Raw genomic sequence first — 21,555 nt, forward strand, 5'->3', positions numbered from 1 at the left:
TATACTTACTTCTCCCTCGGTGTTCCTTTTCAATGCAATTTCAATAGGTTGTGTGTTTGTGTGTGTGTGTGTGTGTGTGTGTGTGTGTTTTTCAATCCTTACCCGAGGATATTTTCCCACTGATTTTTAGAAAGACTGGAAGAGAGAGGGAAAGACAGAGAAACATCGATGTGAGAGAAACACATCGATTGGTTGCCTCCTGCATGAGCCCCAACCAGGGTCTGGGCCAGGGAGGAGCCTGCAACCAAGGTACATGCGCCCTTGACCAGAGTCAAACCTAGGACCCTTCAGTCTGCAGACCAATGCTCTGTCCACTAAGCCAAACTGGCTAGGGCTCAACAGTTTTTATATTTAAAAAATAATCTGGAAAAATGTTCCCGGTAAATTTTTATTAAACTAAAACAGAAACCATTGATCACATAAAAGGAGTCCTGAATAAGTGGAGAAATATACCACAATCATGCTTAGGAACATTATCATAAAGATGTTAATTCTCCTACAAATTCATCCACAATTTTAATGCAATTCCAATTGAAATTTCAATAGGATTTTTCATGGAACTGGAGGTGCTGATCATAAATTCCTAAGGAAGAGTTAAGAATGAAGGAAAGCTAAAACTTATACTTGTAAGTATAAGAAGAAGGTGTGTACCCTACTGGAAGATTGACAAGGTTCAGCAATTAAAACATGGTATTGAGACAGAGCAAAAGGCCAACAGAACAGAGGACCCAGAATCAACCTAGCATATATGGAGATGTGACTTGAGAGGGTGGTACTACACCTAAGGGCTGAGTTCTAGGTAATGGTGCTGAGACCACTTCTATTGCCATGGAGGAGGGGTTATTAGATTCCCCACCTCACACACATACAAAAATCAATGCCTCAATTTAAGTTGTATTACATGCTAAAGTAAAAACAAAAACCTTAAGACTTTTAGAAGAAAACAAATGTCTTTCTTAACTTAAGAAAAAAATTTCTTTAAAGGTATTTATTTGAAAACCTAAAGTCTACAAACCATGAGGAAAAAAGTCAATATATTAGACATTAAAGTGAAAAGTGTACTCTCTTTACCCAGAAAAAAAAAGTGAATCATATATGAAGTTTAAAAGCCCTCATGCTGCCCTAACCAGTTTGGCTCAGTGGATAGCGTCGGCCTGCGGACTGAAGGGTTCCAGGTTCAATTCCGGTCAAGGGCATGTACCTTGGTTGCGGGCACATCCCTAGTAGGGGGTGTGCAGGAGGCAGCTGATCGATGTTTCTCTCTCATCGATGTTTCTAACTCTCTATCCCTCTCCCTTCCTCTCTGTAAAAAAAATCAATAAAATATATTTTAAAAAAAATAAAAATAAGTAAAAGTCCTCATGCTAAGAGAGCTACCTGTAACATGCAGAACCAAGATTATTAACCCTGTAAGTCAATAAGAAAAAGAAAAACACTTGATAAAAAATACAGACAAGAGATAGAGATCGTGTAATTCACAGAAGTGGAAATGTATCACCACAGGCATGAAAATAATAAAATAGTGCTCAACTATTTGTAATCTGGGAAATGTAAATTAAAACAATGACAATCTATTTATAATTCATCAAATTAAAATATATTAACAAATCTTAAGTATGCCTATACTGAGAATTAGGCAAGATTTTTTTGCTTTTAAATGAGATAGAGAAACATCTCATGCACTGCTGATGTTAAAACCACTTAGAGCCCTGGCCAGCATGCTCAGTGGTTAGTGTCAGCCCGTGCACCCAAGAGTCACAGGTTCAATTCCTGGTCAAGGCCACATACCTGGGTTTCAGGTTCATGCCCAGACTCGGTCGGAGCCCATGTGACAAGCAACCAATCAATGTATCTCTCTCACATTGATGTTTCTCTCTCTCTCTCTCTCTACCCTACCCTGCTGCCTTCCACTCTCTGAAAATCAATGGGGGAAAAAAATCCTCAAGTGAAGATTAAAAAAAAAACACCTAAAAACCACTTAGCAGATAAGCAGTCCCTAGTAAAACTAAAGATGTTTATCACTTGCACAACCCAGCAGTGTCATTCCTAGAATATATCCTGAAGTAACCCAGAGGAGCATGAGAAGACATTTCAAATATGCTTATTGCAACATTTTTGTAACAGTGGGAAGAGCTAAAGACCTAAATAGTCCTCAACAAGAACTATGATGTGTTCAATTAATGGTATTTAGCAATTAAAATCAAAGAACAAAAACAAAATGCATCAGCATAGATAAATCTAAAGAACATTGGCTTAAAAATAAACTATAAAATGATGAATATAATATGAGACATTTATGTGACATTTCATATAAAACAATACAATGCACTATCTTTTGATAATACACATGTAGTAAATGATAAAAACATCAGAAAACAATACTTACCAATTTCAGCAGAGTTGTTATTTCTGGGAATGGGGGAATGAGATGAAAGAGGGGTATAATGGAAGTTTCAACTGTATCTGTAATGTTTTGCTATTTATAAATATAGTTAAATGTTAATGCAGGGTGTCCCAAAAAAAATGGATACACACTTTAACACCTGATTCTATTACATTTTTTTTTCTAAGTTGTTTTGTTGTTGTTGTTGTTGTTTTTAATATATTTTACTGATTTTTTACAGAGAGTAAGGGAGAGAGATAGAGAGTCAGAAACATCGATGAGAGAGAAACATCGACTGGCTGCCTCCTGCACACCCCCCACTGGGGATGTGCCCGCAACCAAGGTACATGCCCTTGACTGGAATCGAACCTGGGACCCTTGAGTCCGCAGGCCTACGCTCTATCCACTGAGCCAAACCAGTCAGGGCTACATTTTTAAAATGTATTTTAATAAACACTGCCTTTATAATTATTCAAAGTGTGTATCCATTTTTCTGTTTGGTGGGTTCAGGCATTTCTCATATTAGTTTCTGCACTTTTCTGTACCCTGGAATTCCTTATCAAAAAGCATAAATTAAAAAAGCAAAACTAAAACATAACCATTAACTACATCTACACATATACTCAATAAAACAAAGTTTTGTCTTACCTCAACTGAAGAGCGAGGAGTCACAAAGAATTGATTGAATTCATCAGGGCTAAAATCTCCAAAAATATACTGAAGGAAAAGAGAGAAAGAGAGAGTCATTGATCACATAAACTATACAAATTATATACTTTCAGAAAAAACCACCATATATTAAAACAATTCTATGATGTATTCAGGCTAGAATGACCAAGATCCTTCCTTCATTAAATCAAAGATCTATAAAGTAAGATTTCTAGGTGTCCTATTTTCCAATTACAAACAAGAAAATACTACTTAGCCTTTTCTACAAAACTGTCAAAGAAAACTCTGAAATTGTTAAAGCTTATTTTGAAACAGGTCAGTTTTGTACACCAAACTCATAAGCAGAATCCTGCTTGCAGGACAATTTTTTGATTCACAAACATTTCCAGTTGTTCCATTTACCTTTCTGCTGACTCATGTTACTACTTCCATTTCAGTGTTTTCTGCCATACATACTAAAGAAAAGCAGAAAATATGGTTCAAATGGGAAGATAGGAAAATCCAAAAAAAGGAAAATACTAATGATCTTAATGATTTTTAAAAATATGTATGCAATTTTTATCTTTAAAAACCCACTGACACCTGATGCACAGATAAACATATTACTTGACAGACACAAACCTAGTTGTGTACCCTCACTGCATAGAATTCTAAACGTGACTTTCTGGGGGTGAAAAAAATGGTTTAAAAAGAAGAAAAAAGAAACACACACACACACACACACAAAGAAAAAAAATGGTTAAACTGCATTGAAGCAGGTTTAACAAGTGTGTGGCAATTCATATTCTCCCTGGAGCTCTAAGAAATAAGTTACTGACAAGAATAAATGTGACTAGATTTCTACAAAAGATAATCACTCACCGATTACTCATTCATTTAATTGGAAACTAACACCTACTAAGTGCTATGCACCATGATCAGTACTAGGAATAAAAATGATAAAAGAGTTGTGGTTCCTCTGCTATAATAAAGCTGACAGTCTAGTAACTTGCAGGGAAATTTACAAGCATGTGATTCAAAAATAACCAGTAATCAAGTATTATATGAATGGATATTACCCATTATTGTTGTAAATGTGAATAAATAAATGTGAATAAATAACTCTCACAGCCTGTTGATAAGAATGCATTGATATTATGGGGGGAAACATTTCTGGTTGGTTCTCTTGCAGTAGCTACCAAAACTGTAAACATATATTTAAAAAACAAAAACATCTTGACATAATAATTTACATATACATACAAAAGTCCACAAAGAAACTATGCATTGAAAGTGATGCTCTTCCTTTCTAACCTGGACCCAGCAGGATAGCTCCCACAAAGGGTGGTGAGAAGAAGGGCCATTCTGCCATCAATGAGGTAGTGACCAGAGAGTACACCACCAACATTCACAAGCACATCCAGGGAGTGGGGCAAGAAGCATGACCTTTGGTCACTCAAATGATCCAGAAATCTGCCATGAAAACTGTCAAGGGAAACCTTTATCTCTTTATTTATGTAAGCGTGAAACATTCTCCTTCCTTTAGAGAATTTTTTAAAGTTGATTTTTAGGGAGAAATATTGTTTGGGCAAAAAAAAAAAGATGAAAATGATTCTGTGTCTGATTTTACAGGATTTATGCCAGATGTCACGAAGCCCTTCCACCTCTACGTGAGTGAGGTAAGGGGCATTGCCAAAGGGGTTCTCACCCAGACTCTAGGTCCCTGGAAGAGACCTGTGGCCTATCTGTCTAAGAGACTAGACCCCGTGGCTGCAGGGTGGCCAGCGTGCCTCCGGGCAGTGGTCGCCACAGCACTGCTGGTAAAGGAGGCAGACAAGCTGACTTTGGGCCAGGAACTAGCCCTGACAACACCCCATGCTGTGGAAGCCCTCCTTTGAGGTGCTCCGGAGCGATGGATGTCAAACGCCAGGGTCACCCAGTACCGAGCTCTTCTCCTGGACCAGCCCCGCATCCGATTCCATAAGACACTGGCCATCAACCCTGCTATCCTGCTCCCAGATGATGATTCGGAGGAGCCCATACATGACTGCATAGAGGTAACAGACGCAGTACAAACAGCTGGCCCAGACTTGACAAATGTCCCGCTATCATCACCAGACAAGGTACTGTTATGTACAAGATGGGAGCAGTTATGTTCAGGATGAAATCTGGTATACAGTGGGCGGTGGTAGTCACCCTACACCGCCCAAGGAAACCAAGTTGCAGACCAAGCTGCCAAGGAAGCCGCCCAAAAACCAGTGGGGCCTTTACAAGAGGAGGAATTGGCAGAACAGAAGCAAGCTACCAGAGGACCAAATGGTTGGTGGACTCTACCAGATGGCAGACTGTTGGTCCCAGAGGCTCTAGGTCGGACGTTAGTTGCCCAGTTACACCAGGCTACCCACATAGGCGTCACCAAGACTTCTGAACTTTTGTGAGGCAGGTCACAGGTAAATGCAAGGTAGCGGGTCCCCCTGGGAATTCAGGCCCATGGAAACTCCCCAGGAGAGCATTGGGAGGTATAAGTATAGACTCTTCTTGGGATGGGTTGAAGCCTATCCCACCAGGACAGAAACTGCCTCTATAATGGTCAAGAAATTACTCCAGGAGATTATACCTAGATTTGGGCTACCAGCAGTCATAGAACCCAAGGTATCTCAACGTGCAGCTCAAGTCTTAGGCACAAATTGGAAACTCCACTGTGCATACCGGCCACAAATTCAGGGCAGGTATGAACAGGACTCTAAAAGAACTTTAATTAAATTTACCCCAGAAACTGGTGAAAACTGGACCAACCTCCTGCCCTTTGCCTACTTACAGGCCAGGTGTACCCCCAACTGGGAGGGGTTCTCTCCTTTTGAAATCATGTTTGGTAGACCTACCCCTATCCTACCCAAAGTTAAGGGAGGAATTAAAAGCTAAAAGTCATAACCATTCCTTGCTCAAGTCCTTACAGGCTCTGCAGTATACCCAGAGAGCCAGCCATAAGATTGTTCGAGACGCCCTGCTAGTGCCCACCTCGGACCCTGTACATCCCTTTCCAGCCTGGGGACTCGGTGTGGGTAAAGAAGTTCATGACCCAAGGGCTCACCCCAACTTGGAAGGGACTATACACTGTCGCCCTATGGCTGTTAAGGTTGACAGCATCCAGACCTGGCTACACCACTCCCAGCTCCTGCACCAGGAAACAGCCTTGATCCTGGCAGCCAGCGGCCTCACGCTTGAGATCCCTAGCCTGGGCTCCACGCAGGCCAGGAGGAGGCTCGACGCCCGCAGGAGGGGAACTGGGCTTCAGTGAGGACAGTACTGATGGGAACCGTGGCATTAGGGGCCTTGGTAACTGTAAGAACATTTTTACTAGCCAGTGAGAAAGTCCAGGGCCAAGTGGGACTAGATGTGCTAGGAGACAGGAGAGCAGGAACAGAATAGAGAATGCCCTTAAAGGAAGTGGGGTGAGTAAATAGAAAACTAAATGTGCCAAGCAGGCAGTTTAGAAAAATTAATTTGGTCAAACTACTTGTAGTTAGGGGGCAGTACAATCCCCTAACTAATGAAGATGAGTCCATGATTCGACTCATATACATAAAACCAGTGGGGAATGAAGTATGGTAGCAATCATCTCAGGTAGAAACTATAGTTTAACTTTAACCCTGCTGTTTGGTTTCTGTACTTATTTGCTTGCTAAAATAATGGCAGTTATTTTAATTTTCTGAATTATATAAATCACCCCATTCGATTAAATACTCTATTGATTGTAATGTGAATGAATATCCCATTGGTTGTGGTCATACTGGTCTTAGAAAGCACATTTTCCTTTACCTGGGAAGGACAGCACAATTATCCCAAGGTCAGAGGGCTCCAGTTAACGTGTCCCTGTTGATTCAGTGTTCCGGAGACCCAAAAACTGTAATTTAGATAACATGCTTAAGTCTGACCAGGTTCCTCATTCCAGACCCGAGGGCTCTAGATAATGTGTTTCTGTCAATTCAGTGATCCGGAGACCCAAAACTACAATTTAGATAACATGCTGCTTCTGCTTCTGTAAACTGCTTTTTTGCGAACCAGGTTCCTCATTCCAAACACTGGGATGTAATCAATACCTTTGTGATTTGTGCCTATATAAATCTGGTGTTGTGGCCATCTTATCACTATGAGATTTGGGAGAGCAAAATGCCCCCTTATAGTCCCGGATTTGCAATAAATGTGACTCTTTAATTCGGGAAAAAAAAAAAAAAGATGAATATAATTCTGTGTCTGATTTTACAGGATTTATAATCAGTGGGGAAGAAAATGCCACTGACCACATGAATTAATTTGTCCTGTAAGACAGAGTTAAAACATAGGACAATTAAGTTTGCACGGGAAACTAAACAGTAGGAGCAAAGAAGTACATTTCCAAAGCTTGGTGCAGGGCTTAGCACATACAGATGCTCAGTAAATGGGTTCTATGAGGATGAAACAAAAGAAAATGCCTGAAGTTCCTCTGGTGGTCACACCACATTACGGAAATGTCATTAAGAACTCTACTCTTCTAATAGCTGTATCAAATAATGCAAGTCAAAACTAGAAATTGCTCTAGGTTTTAAGCAATTCCCACCAGAGGTAGGTGAATAATGGAGTCATGAAAGCTACATCAAGTGTTCCTTTCCCAGCTGCCATGACACTCACAGGAAAGGAGAACACATCACCAGGCGGTCCAACCTTTCCATGCTCCTTAAGAAAGCGAGCCTGGAAGGCAGAGTGGCTCTCCCCACCCCCAACCCCGACCCCCAAGGAAGAAAGCTCCCTTTTCCCTCATGTCCAACTGACCCCAGCTCAGGCTTACAGAACTCCCACTGTTCTCATGTCTTATTATTTTCTCATCCTTTCTAGGAGGACATGAAAAATACAAATATAAGAAATACTTGAGGAAAAAGGGGGCATGTCCACAACACAGTTAGGATGGAAACAAGACACCTCCCTGATGCACAGCCCCTGGGAGTAGCTGCACCGGACAAGCCAACCTGTCAGAGGGCCTGGTCTATAAACCCTGGGGAAAGGGCTGGGCAAAGCTGAAAATACCAGTGTTTATGCTAAAGGAAAAGCAAAGATTTTCCACCCAAGGAAGATGGAGGAGGAGAGATGTTTGCTGTTTCCCTGCATTTCTCCACAGAGCTAAGGTCCACAAACACCACTTTCTGCAAAGCAGAAATGGAGGACTACCACTACGTCATGGCACCAGGAGGCACTGCAGTACAGCATATTGAGTCTTCAATCAAGCTTCTAAAATTTCACCTCCAGAAGTGTGAATGCATGTGCACGGTGCTACCCAACCAATGTTCTCTGCTCTCCAAAACTCACGGAAATAGGAGATCAGCCTCTGAGGTAAACATTAAGATACAAAGGCAGTGATCAATACACACTTTGCTGCATGTACATCGTACTTCACAGGTTCCAAGGCAGTCAGGCAACTATTCAGGAACAACTCCCATGTACAGATCCAAAGTCAAGCCTCACAGGGTGAAAGGACAGAGCCAAGTCACAGATAAAAGGAAGCCTAGGAGAAATATAGTCTTCTCCCTGGTTTCCCGACCCAAGGAAACTGAATTTGGTATATGAGAAATATTAAGAACTAATAAACTGTTTTGAGTAATAAATGCCTTAATTTCATCTCTAAAAAGAGGGGATGCTGGTCTAGACAACCTCAAAAGTCCTTCCCAGTTCCAGAGGATCTCCTGGATCTAACAAAGACTAAGAGAAACACTCGTTTGGAAATATTCTCAGACTAATACAGGCTACCCCCTAGGATGGACCCTGAAAACATGATGCTGAGTGAAAGAAGCCAGACTCCAAGAATCACATGTTGTATGATTCCATTCATATAAAATGTCCAGAAAAGGCAAATCCCTAGATACAGAAAGTAGATTGTGGTTGCCAAGGGTTGAGGGCATCTGGGGATGACATTGTTTAAACAGTCAAAGCACAGCAGGAATTTTGTTGATTTAACAATGTGTATTGAGCACCAACTATCCACAGTGAACTGTGCTAGATTATGAGAATAAACTTTGAATTAGACAAACACAGGGTTCAGGACACACTGACATTTAGTTTTGTAACAGTGCAAGTATACTGCAAGTTGCAATGAGTGTTACAAATGGCAGAGAGAGAGAGAGAAGAAAAAAGAGGGAGGCAGAGAAAGGCTTATTCCTCAACCAACTGGGTTGTAGCAGAATTCTGCTTTACTTTCTTGGGGCAGAGGAGTCCCAAAATGGATAAATTTTGTAATAAAGTCACACCCACAGACAGCAACCCTCCTTAGGATTCAAATGTCAAAGTACTAAAATTTAGTGTCTAGTTTCACATGGTTTGTGTATTTTATTCTGACTATTTTTTAAAAAATATATTGTATTGATTTTTTACAGAGAGGAAGGGAGAGGGATAGAGAGTTAGAAACATCGATGAGAGAGAAACATCAATCAGCTGCCTCCTGCACACTCCCTACTGGGGATGTGCCCACAACCAAGGTACATGCCCTTGGCCGGAATCGAACCTTTCAATCCGCAGGCCAACGCTCTATCCACTGAGCCAAACCGGGTTAGGGCTATTCTGACTATTAAAGCCCTATCAGAAGATATCCTCTCACCTTCCAAAGTAGGCTTTTTAATAGGTTGGCTTTAATATACTCTAAGTCAGTGGTTCTCAACCTTCTGGCCCTTTAAATACAGTTCCTCATGTTGTGACCCAACCATAAAATTATTTTCGTTGCTACTTCATAACTGTAATGTTGCTACTGTTATGAGTCGTAATGTAAATATCTGATATGCAGGATGGTCTTAGGCGACCCCTGTGAAAGGGTTGTTCGACCGTCAAAGGGGTCGCGACCCACAGGTTGAGAACCGCTGCTCTAAGTGCTTTCATGGAGATTCTGGGCTAAAACTTTTTTTAGACTGCATCTCCAAATTGGAGAACCTGATTCATTTAACAAAAAGCCAACTTACAAACTTTCCAGTCCCATGTCTGAATTAGTTATATTACACAATGACAGTTAAATTTTAACTTTTGCTAAACTAGTACTAAACAGCAAGATAATAGAAACAACCCTCATTATTCAATAACTTGCTATATAGAATTTTTATCACATGGAACACAGCTAATAAATTAGGGAAGATTCCACCTATTTTCACAACCATTACAAACACCTGAGTGCTAATCAGAGTAAGGGGGAAGAGGAGGGACAGTGGGAGGGGAGGGGGAGAAGAGGGCAGAGGGAAGGGAGGGGAGGGACAGGGGAGGGACAGAGGGAGGAGAAAGGAGGGGAGGGGAGGGGTGAGGAGGGGAGGGGCAAAAAGAAAAAAGACTGTCAATACAAAAGAAAACTGAAACAGTACAGTTGACCCTTGAACAACACAGGTTTGAGCTGCACAGGTCTACTAACATGAATTTTTTTTTAAATAAATACTTGTACTGTTTTTGATCCGTGGTTGGAAGTCCTCGGAAGCCAAGGGTTTACTGATGGCGAGAGACAACGGTCTGGTAGGGTTTTGGGGAGTCAAAAATTATATGCAAAATTCTGACTATGGGAGTCAACGTCTCTACCCCTGAGTTGTTCAAGGATCAACCATAGTTCTATCTTTGCTGGGGCCAGGGATGAATGAGAAGCGACTGCAAGGGAGCATAGGGGAAACTTTGGGGAGCTTTTGGGAGTGATGGAAATGGTAGAAATGGTTGTCTTAACTGTGGAGTTAATTACACAATAGTGGAGGTAATTACACAAATATATACATTTGTTAAAACTCATCAAACAATATACTTGTAATGGGTGAAATTCACTGCACATATACTATTATGCCTCCAAAACAGGAACCAAGTTAAATTCATCTTCGTATCCTGAACAGTTAATACAGTACTTGGCATATAGTAGTAGGTGCTTAAAATACTTTGTTGAACAAATGAATTCAGGAAAAAGGGAAAAAAAAACACAACAAATGAAGTTCTAGGGATAAGGAATGATAACCTCTGCATATTCACAATGGTAGTTTAAACACCCAGACATAAGTGGGCTGACAAAATTTTAACTTGACTGCTCTGACTGGTTTTTATTGCTTTTAACCATCACCACAGATGTTCCAGCCAGGAGCACAATTTTCATTTTTAAATATAATCTTTAAATATAATTAAGATATAATATCTAATTTTTAAATTAAACATCATCAAGAAAATTGATTAAGCTTTAAATATATTTTATTGATTTTTTTACAGAGAGGAAGGGAGAGGGATAGAGAGTTAGCAACATCGATCAGCTGCCTCCTGCACACCCCCTACTGGGGATGTGCCCGCAACCAAGGTACATGCCCTTGACCAGAATAGAACCTGGGACCCTTCAGTCCACAGGCCGCCGCTCTATCCACTGAGCCAAACCGGTTAGGGCTGATTAAGCTTTAAAGAAAACTTTAGCCCTAGCCGGCTTGGCTCAGTAGATAGAGTGTCCGCCTGTAGAATGAAGGGTCCCAAAGTTCAATTCCAGTCAAGGGCACATGTTGGGTTGTGGGCCTGATCCCCACTGCAGGAGGCAGCCGATCAATGATTCTCATCATTGATGTATCTATCTCTCCCTCTTACTTCCTCTCAGAAATCAATAAAAATATGTCTTAAAAGGTCAACTGCAAACTTATAATGGGTACATTTATTGTTAAAGTATAACACAAGCCGAAACCGGTTTGGCTCAGTGGATAGAGCATTGGCCTGCGGACCGAAAGGTCCCAGGTTCGATTCTGGTCAAGGGCATGTAGCTGGGTTGCGGGCATACCCCCAGTAGGAGATGTGCAGGAGGCAGCTGATCGATGTTTCTCTCTCATCGATGTTTCTAACTCTCTATCTCTCTCCCTTCCTCTCTGTAAAAAGTCAATAAAATATATTAAAAAAAAAAAAGTATAACACAATAAGGTTGAGTTTTTTTTCATGCACAAATTAACTGATGCACATCTACAATTGAGGATAAAGCTGTATTATAAAACAGCTCTTGAAAAACAACCACCTTAGAATTAATCTTTCATTTACATAAATAGAATTCTTAAGTACTCTGTATTTGTAAACATCTAATAACTGTCCTATGATCTGATTTGGGTTTGTTTTTGTTTTTTAAGATTTCATATTCCTTGTCCACAAAACAAACACCACCAAAACCAGTGGTTCTCAACCTTGGCTGCACATTAGAATCACCTGGGAATCTTTTTAAAATCCTGACTTCTGGGCCTCATCCTCCAGAAATTCTGTTTCTTTGTTACTAATGTTGTGGCCCCACCCCATAACAAAGAAACAGAATTTCCAGAGGATGAGGCCCAGAAATCAGGATTTTAAAAAGATTCCCAGGTGATTCTAATGTGCAGCCAAGGTTGAGAACCACTGACCTAAACTATTGTGCATATTTGTATTTTGCTCCATGCTATCACTGTAAGGGTGCCTGCCTTTAAGCCTCTACGCCATCATCACTCAATTACCACCTCAGATCGTTGGCACCTAGCTCAGCCTTGATAATTGCCTGAACCCCCTGACCACCTACTCAAACCCCACCCTGCACACATGGACAACTACTGCCGACAACACTGAATCAAAACTCTAGTGTTTCATTAAACAGAGTGCTACATGGGCAAAAACTTGTAAATGCATCTGTTTTACAAGATTTCTCACTTAATGAAATATACTGGAACCAAGCCAACAAAAGCTTGGCTACTAAAGCCACCTGCTAGGAAGGAAGGTGCATCACTAAATCAGAGCTTCTACATAAATGATTTTCTTCTGATTTGTTGGTCCTTGCCAATGGTCTCTTCAAATACCTTGGAAAAAATCTAGAACTGCCTAACAATAAGTATTTATGGTAGTTGGTACATATACCCTTCTCCTTCCAATCTTGAGGAAATACAGAATGTTCCCCTTAATGAGTTGCTTTGGTTAATGAAAACCAGTTACTTAGAAGCAGTAAAAAATGCAAAATTACTATCTGCTTAAAATAAAGAATGCACAACGGGTGCTGATAGCTAAGAATTTGCCATGTCACACTGAGGAAGCAGTATTTCAAAGATATTTTTACTGATTTTTAGAGAGGAAGGGAAGAGAAACATATATGTGAGAGCAAATCATTGATTGGCTGCCTCCTGCACTCCCCCTACCTGGGATCAAGCCCCAACTCTGGGCATATGCTGACCTAGAATCAAACCAACAACCTTTCGGTGCACGGGACAATGCCCAACCAACTGAACCACACTGGCCAGGGCAGGAAGTAGTGTTTTAAATTAATACAAATTATTCTTCTATATTACTTAGCAAAATATAACTCCAGCTGTGCCTCCAAAATAATTAATGAATTAAAGATATTTATCCTTCAGTTTACTATTGTGCTTTAATTAGCTCTAAGAATCAACTCACAATTAGAAACAACTAAAAAATGAATCCACACACCTGAAACTAATACAAAATAATACTGAATGTAAATTGTAACTGAAAAAAAAAATTAAACAAATGAAAGAAAATATTTTAAAAACCTAGTAGATTAATGATGACATTGGCTGGGTTATCTACAGTGATAAAGGTGGCAAATATAAAAAATAACAGGCAAACCAACTGAAAAGTTCTCTTTCCAAGCTCATCACTGACACACAGGCTCTCTACCTGAAGGCTAACATCTCCTTGCCTTGGCTCTCAAATTTAGGGGATAAGGGCATCTGCTCTTGCCATGTCAACGAAGGATCACTGCCATGGCCTACCAACTGGGCATGGGAAAAATATGGTGAAAACATCTTATTCGCATCAATAACTGTCCTATGATCTCAGAACTACATTTTTTAAAAAAAAAAAAAACAGCCCAAATAATGAAACAAAACAGAGAGAAATATCTGATATACAGGTCAGGCACCTGGGCTGAAGAAACTACATAACAGAGATACAGAGAGCCATAAAAAACCTTAAAGAAAGCTAGAGGTCACCCATTATTATTGCAGAAATTATCACCAATCTAAAATACTTTAATAGCAGCCCACCTCTTCTTAATCATGGATCTGTATGCTGTGGTCCTGTTCTTCATTGCCAGAACCAGAAACAACAAAACAAACCCACATGCAGCCCTGAACATACTGAATGACAACCAGGTGTGCTCTTTATTTCCTTCAACTGGTCCCTCTGTCAATTAACTTATCCATTTGACACACAATTAAGGCAAGATGCTATGCTAGGCAGTGAAGGCACTGGAGAACCAGAACACACATATTCAAGAAAACCTTCCTGAGCCCATCAGATCACCCTCAGGGCCCCTGAACTACTACTTAAGGGCACCGGCCAAAGCTCTAGTTAGACGACCATCTGTCCGGTGCTACCTTCACCAAGCAGGGCCATGTCTTCTTTTCACCACCCTGAACACGGAGCCCAATACAGGCCCAGCAGGCTGCAGGCCTCCTCGAATGGCCAACTGACCATAGGAGAAAAGATGAAGCACCTACAGAATCCAAGTCCAAAGGGCCCTCAAAGCCACATATATGGAATTACTTTCCTTTTTCATAGAGAAGTGATGAACTAATTAAAAGAGCTAACTCAAATCTATCACCCAATAAGAAATCAACGGCAAAGAAACAAAAGGTACTTTAACTTTCTGTCCACCTTAAAAAAACAACAAAAAAAAACTCATTTGGCCTGCTGGTGTGACTCAGTGGTTGAGCATCGACCTATGAACCAGGAGGTCACGGTTCGATTCCCGGTCAGGGCACATGCCTGGGTTTCGGGCTCGATCCCCAGTGTGGGACTTGCAGGAGGCAGCCAAGCAATTATTCTCTCTCATCATTGATGTTTCTATCTCTCCCTCTCCCTTCCTCTCTAAAATCAATAAAAATATTTTTTTAAAAAACGTGTTTGTTCAACATGTACCTTGGGATGTGAGGTAAACTGTTTCCAAACTCAGCCCTGGTAACTCTGTGTCCAAGTCTAGTCATTGCTAGAATACTGCTACAGCATCATTGTGTCAAGTTCAAGTTATATTCAGCTAAGCTTCCAGCCAAAACTGAAGAGCATATTAAGATTTTTTTTTTCTCTTACCTTTCTCACCAAACAGAACTCTAGTCACAGATGCAAAATAAAGTTTATGCTCCTGGCACTTACCTCACACTGTGTAGTTGTTGCATGGAAAAGCCAAGAATTCTATAAGAACCAAGAGCAGTCCAGCCAGCATGGCTCAGTGGTTGAGCATCGACCTATGAACCAGGGGGTCACAGTTCGATTCCCAGTCAGGGCACATACTTAAGTTGTAGGCTTGATCCCCAGTAGCAAGGCATGCAGGAGGCAACCAATCAACGATTCTCTCAATAATGATGTTTCTATCTCTATCCCTTTCCCTTCCTCTCTGAAATCAATAAAATTAAAATAATTTGGTATTTTCAGAAAGAATAGGGAGTATACATTTTAATGAGTTAAGATGAAAGTCTCTCAAGAGAGGCACTGCACCCTAGCTGGTTTGGCTCAGTGGATAGAATGTCAGGCTGCGGACTGAAGGGTCCTGGGTTCGATTCCAGTCAAGGGCACATGCCCAGGTTGTGGGCTCAATCCCCAGTGTCGGGTGTGCAGGAGGCAGCCAATCGATGATTCTCTTTCATCACTGATGTTTCTCTCTCTCTCCCTCTCCCTTCCTCTCTGAAATCAATAAAAATACATTTTATTTTTTAAAAAGAGAGTCATTGCTGCCTCCTCTAATGTTATAAACTGTCTACAATAAAAGAAACACACACACAAAAAAACCCCACTAGTAATCCTCCTGACAGTTATCAGAACACCAAATAAATTCACAAGTTAATTGGTCCTGACTAAATTTAAATGAATATAATAAAAATAAAAATACACTGCAGAGAACACTATGACACTATCATGTTTACGTGGAAAAAAAAATGAATGCAGATTGTAACACCTCGTTAGACCAAAGGCAAATCAAAATTTTCAATGCAGAACCATCTATTAAATGTTCTTGGGCAGTTCTAGTTCACAAGGTCCATGGCTTGCAAAATGTAATTTACACTGATATGCAGCTTTACTCAATATATTAAACACAGAAATGAACATTTTTGACACATATTCACAATGGTAAACTTCTATTTTTGTCAACAGTGAGAAGACTAAAGTTGAGAAGATGGTCCAAAAAGCCATCCCCACCACCTGCAGTGCAATCAGTGGATCTCAGCTAAGGACTATATAGCTCAGGTGGGCGTTTGGGGGCTATAATACTCATGGGACTCCCATCCATAACAACAAAGGCAGTCTTTTTTTTGTTTTAAGACATACTTTATTTTCATTATTTTTCATCCTTACCCGAGGATATGTTTAGAGCAGCGGTCGCCAACCTTCCGGACCTGGTCCACGGACCACCGGTTGTCGACCACTACTCCAAAGGTTTCCTTAAACCAGCGGTCACCAACCTTTCGGACCTCACAGACTACCGGTTGGTGACCACTGGTTTAGAGAGAGAGACAGAGAGAAACACTGATATGAGAGAGTGACACTGACTGGTTACTTTCCGGAAGTGCCCCAACTAGGGATTGAACCTGCAACCCAGGAATGTGCCCTGCCAGCAATTGAACCAGAAACCTTTTGGTGCACAGAACAACAACTAAGCCACTCTGGCCAGGCAACAGGTGCAGTCTTAATTTGTGTTTTTTGGGGGTTGGGGCCGGCGCCCCCCCACCCCTGCTGTCCCTGCCCCTGATGGGCCCCTCCTCCCAGCCAGCTCTGCCCCCAATCTCCTCCCACATCAATCAGGGGTGGGGCTGGGGCTGCCGGACCCCACCCATGCACAAATTTGTGCACTGGGCCTCTAGTTTCTTCATAAAGACTAAAGGGGAAACAAAAATCCACCATCATCAAATATGGGGGGAAGGCGGGGACTAAATGTAATATCAAGAAGGCAGAATAGTGGGGACCGCAGCCTGTCCATTAGGATGCACTTTCATTTCTAACACATTTCTAATACTTGAGTAAGAGAGTGCAGGCTTAGGAAGTGGCCCTCGAGCTGATAGCAGAAAAATAAATTGAGACTTGATCTAAAGAATGGTAACCAATAAAGCTGCAGAGACAAAATGGGATGGGCCTGAAAATCAGACTAGTCATCATGAGAGTGTAGACACTTGGTGGCAGGCACTGGGCTAACACTATACATGCTTTAATTCTCCGCACTGCCCCTCTCTCTCAGTCCCAAACCACACTTCTACCTCAATACCTCACCTACCCTATTCACAGGAGAGGACAACCACAGCATGGCATGCTTCAAAACAGAAGGCAGAATGGAGTTAACTGGCTGACAGCTTCTGGTTTCTCAGGTCTTCTGCTGAAAATGGGGTATGGCCGAGGAGCCTTCAAATAGAAAGTAGTAGCCAGGTCGTGAAAAGTCTACATTCTGAGACTCCACATCTAGACTTATGATAGATTCTACAATGTTTGAGTCTTGAAACAAATACTATGAACATACCCCTTGGGCTACCTTTATTACTAGTACATATACCTACAGAAATTCTTAATCCAGCCAATGGACAGAAATGGTCATAGAAAGACTTTTGGGGAGAGCAGTTCAATAAACAGGAAAATTGCAGTCCAAGCACATGTAAGTCTTTGAAAATGAACATCTACACTGCTGAAGTAGCACTAAAGTGACAAATGACAGTAATCCAATGGCCTAAGGCCAGTAAATTCCATTGCAAACAGATTTATCTGTTTGGTGCCACAGTGATTTTTGTATGTGTGGCAGTTAATAGAAATATAATAGTCTAATTACCAATTCAAAAGCAAACTCTTCCTATTTTTTCATACTTGGCATATTAGAAAGTAAGACATGTCCTCAGCAACCGCCTTTAATGTGCCACTTGAAAAACCAGATCCATTAGCAAGTACTTACATGTCTGAAATCTGCAAAAACGCTATAACAAACAAAAATAACCTTGATGTAACTACTTCAAGTAGAGAGATACAACTTTTCTCAAGTACCTGAATACTCTCTTCTGAGCAAAGAAAGCACAAAGTAAATGTGTCACTAGGCTTGGCAGTAAATAACCATTAAGCTTTGTAATCATTTTCTCCTTTAAGTTTTCCTATGTGAACACTATTAAATCATGCCAGTTCCACATTTTTTTAAAAAAAAAGCTCTGGAATGTATATCCTATCTTTTGCTCTAAGAGTTGTTCAGAACGAGGCAGATCCACTTATTATTCACTATGATTTCAGTACACTCTGGTCCCAACAATATGGGCTCCAGAGCATGAGGGCGAGGCCCTGGATGCCATTCATCTGCACCGCTGTTCTTGGAAACCACTGAGGCAACAACCATCAACTCACAAACTTTAAACAGCATAACTAGTCTTAGGATATGTTTCAATATTTTGCTGTCAGTATGCAAAGGAAAAAAGGTATCTCCAAGTATCCTGTATATAAATAATTTTATATACTTTAGTTGCTCCTATGTAAGACTCCAATAAAAACGTATTTTGAGAATTATTAATACAGTTGTCAGATATAAAGATATTCATCAATATATAGGGTGTCCCCAAAAAATGTACACACACTTACTTCTATAGATTATTTTAAATTTTGAAAATGAACTATATGTTAATAAGCACTGACTTTATAATCATTCAAAGTGTATACATTTTTGGGGGGGACACCCTGTATTAACACTCTGCCATTTGCTGTAAAATTGGGTCCAAAATATTCCATAGTGTAAAATGTGGGGGCCCCACTATTTCAAGGCAATGAAAAGACTGAGGTGAGCCTGCTGCAGATGACCAGGACAGCAGTAGCTGCATGATATCTAATAGGGTATAGGAAGCATTATTGTGGGGATGTCATTATAAATGACTTCAATGATCACAAAAATTTGTTCTGGTTTAAGGCAAAACTAATCTGTTCAAATTAATTATCCCAAATAATTTAATTAGTTCCCTCTCGACAAAAATTATTCATAAATTAGAAGTACTTATATTTCAATTGTCAAAGTTCATCACTTGTATTTGTTAAAATATTGAAAGCTAACTATATATATATATATATATATACATATATATATATATATATAGAGAGAGAGAGAGAGAGAGAGAGAGAGAGAGAGAGAGAGAGCTACTGGGATCAGAAATGTTTCATGTCAACTAAGGAAACAGAATTCGATCAACAGAATGAAAATAAGACAAAATATATATAAAGTTTTAAAGCTCTAACCTTAATCCAATTTTAAAACAGGACCCTTACTCCCTGCCGGTGTGGCTCAATGGTTGAGCATCAACCTATGAACCAGGAGGTTCAATTCCCAGTCAGGGCACATGCCAGGGTTCTGGGCTCCATCCCCAGTGGCGGGGCATGCAGGAGGCAGCCGATCAATGATTCTTTCACACCATTGATGTTTCTATCTCCCTCCCACTCCTTCCCTCTCTGAAATCAATAAAAATATTTTTTTAAAGATAAAATAAACAGCATCCTTACTGTTAATTTGTGGTTGTTATTCCCAATAGTAAACAAGCAATATGCATATCATAGTGCTTAGCTCAGGGTAAGTGTTCAATCAATGTTTGTTGAATTAATGAATGAATGGCCTTTAAGGCTGAAGGACCTTTAGGACAGCAGGTAACTGAGTAAAATTTATTAAAATGCTCAACCTGACTCAAGCAGGATCCAATAATTAAATCTCATCACCTATAACTTCATTACTTGTTTTCATTACTGTACTTTAAAAGAGAGAAATCGTACTATTTCCTTTACTAAACTCTCTATGCTAGAACTTAATATCATTTAAACCATACGTACTTTAAAAGAATAACCCCAAAGTGCTGCTAGTATTTATGTTCAGCTAACTTTTGCCACTCCAATTTTATGAAGATGTATATAGGCCATATTGTTGTATAAAACATACAGTACTAGAACAATGAATGAAAACAAAATTACAATTAGGTTCACATATTATCACTGCTAATTAACATTTCAATCAATTTTGCATTGTGATTAGTGCCTATAATAATGGAAGTGAATTGTGCCTGAACATGCTTTTTTCATTTCAAAATCACTATAAATATTCTTTCTTTTAAAATATAGTTTTGTTTTATTGATTTCAGAGACAGAAAGGGAGAGGGAGAGATAGTAACATAGATGACAGAGAAACATCAATCGCCCTGACCAGGAATCAAAACACGGCAGCTTTTGGGTGCTCAACGACATCCAACCAACCGAGCCACACCAGCTGACACCATGAATGTTCTATTACACATCAGTTCACAATAACCCTTGAACCTGCCCTAACCAGTTTGGCTCCGTGGATAGAACGTTGGCCTGCGGACTGAAAGGTCCCAGGTTCGATTCGGGTCGAGGGCATGTACCTTGGTTGCGGGCACATCCCCAGTAGGAGGTGTGCTGGAGGCAGCTGATCGATGTTTCTCTCTCATCGATGTTTCTAACTGTCTATCCCTCTCCCTTCCTCTCTGTAAAAAATCAATAAAATGTATTAAAAAAAAAAAAAAAGATTCCACAGCTGCTGAAGCAGCCTATTTAAAAAAAAAAAAAATAACCCTTGAACCTGTCCACACTTACTATAATAAGCTATTTACATGCATATTTTAAGTTGAGAAAAAAGCAAATACCAAATATCTTAAAATCTTTTAATTACACATTTGTAAAAATTGTCCAACTACTAAGTCCCTTTTTTGTACAAAGTACAATACTAAATACTAAAGAGTAGATGTACACGTGAACAAAAAGTTTAAAGGAGAAACTTCTAGTGCAAACTAACTACAGTACATACCAAAAATCTAACGAAATTGCAACTCTCTGTAGATTTAATTTTTATTTTTTTAAATATATTTTATTAATTTTTTACAGAGAGGAAGGGAGAGGGAAACATCGATCAGCTGCCTCCTGCAAACCCCCTACTGGGGACGTGCCCACAACCAAGATACATGCCCTTGACCGGAATCGAACCTGGGACCCTTCGGTCCACAGGCCGACGCTCTATCCACTGAGCCAAACCGGTTAGGGCTGTATATTTATTTTTTTAAAAGGTTTTCACGTTTTAAGTTCCACAACACGCATTAATTGCACAAGTTATTAAAATCGACTTCATTTCCAAAAAGGCAACAAAAACCAATACTTTAAAAGGGTTAGGATTTACCGGCCACCAGTCTACCGAATAGCTACTTTGTTTCGTTCCCCCATATTTAATACACAAGCACATTGAGGCGGCATAAAAGTGAAATGACTTCTAGGAATTCGATGTTAACAAATCAGCAGTCTACAGCAAACCTGACAAATACTGACACATGTCGATTTTTTTATACAGAGTATCTGTCATGGGGGAGGTGAGGAGGGTGACTCCAACTCAACTCTACACATACATACATCTCCCTAAAATCGAAAGGTGCATTTTACTTTCTTTCCTCTATGGGGTTATTATAAACACGCCCTAGCTTTAGATACTGTTGTGACAGGGTGCATAGTGTCAGGCAGGCTGACATGGATTCGTGCAAAAGATGTCACTCGCGAGTAAAAGTACA

The 21,555-nt window shown here is 40.2% G+C and overlaps 1 protein-coding gene across 1 annotated transcript in view; it reads right to left on the bottom strand.

Moving 5' to 3' along the window:
- The window catches only part of USP10 (ubiquitin specific peptidase 10), a 62,789-nt gene that overhangs the window by 40,473 nt on the left and 761 nt on the right, over positions 1-21,555 (bottom strand). The window contains exon 2 of the mRNA XM_059667176.1: positions 3,032-3,100. Within this exon, the coding sequence (XP_059523159.1) occupies positions 3,032-3,100 (69 nt within the window). The remainder of the gene's footprint in view (positions 1-3,031; positions 3,101-21,555) is intronic.

The sequence above is a fragment of the Myotis daubentonii genome, chromosome 15 (assembly GCF_963259705.1).
Source record: "Myotis daubentonii chromosome 15, mMyoDau2.1, whole genome shotgun sequence".
Taxonomy (NCBI): domain Eukaryota; kingdom Metazoa; phylum Chordata; class Mammalia; order Chiroptera; family Vespertilionidae; genus Myotis; species Myotis daubentonii.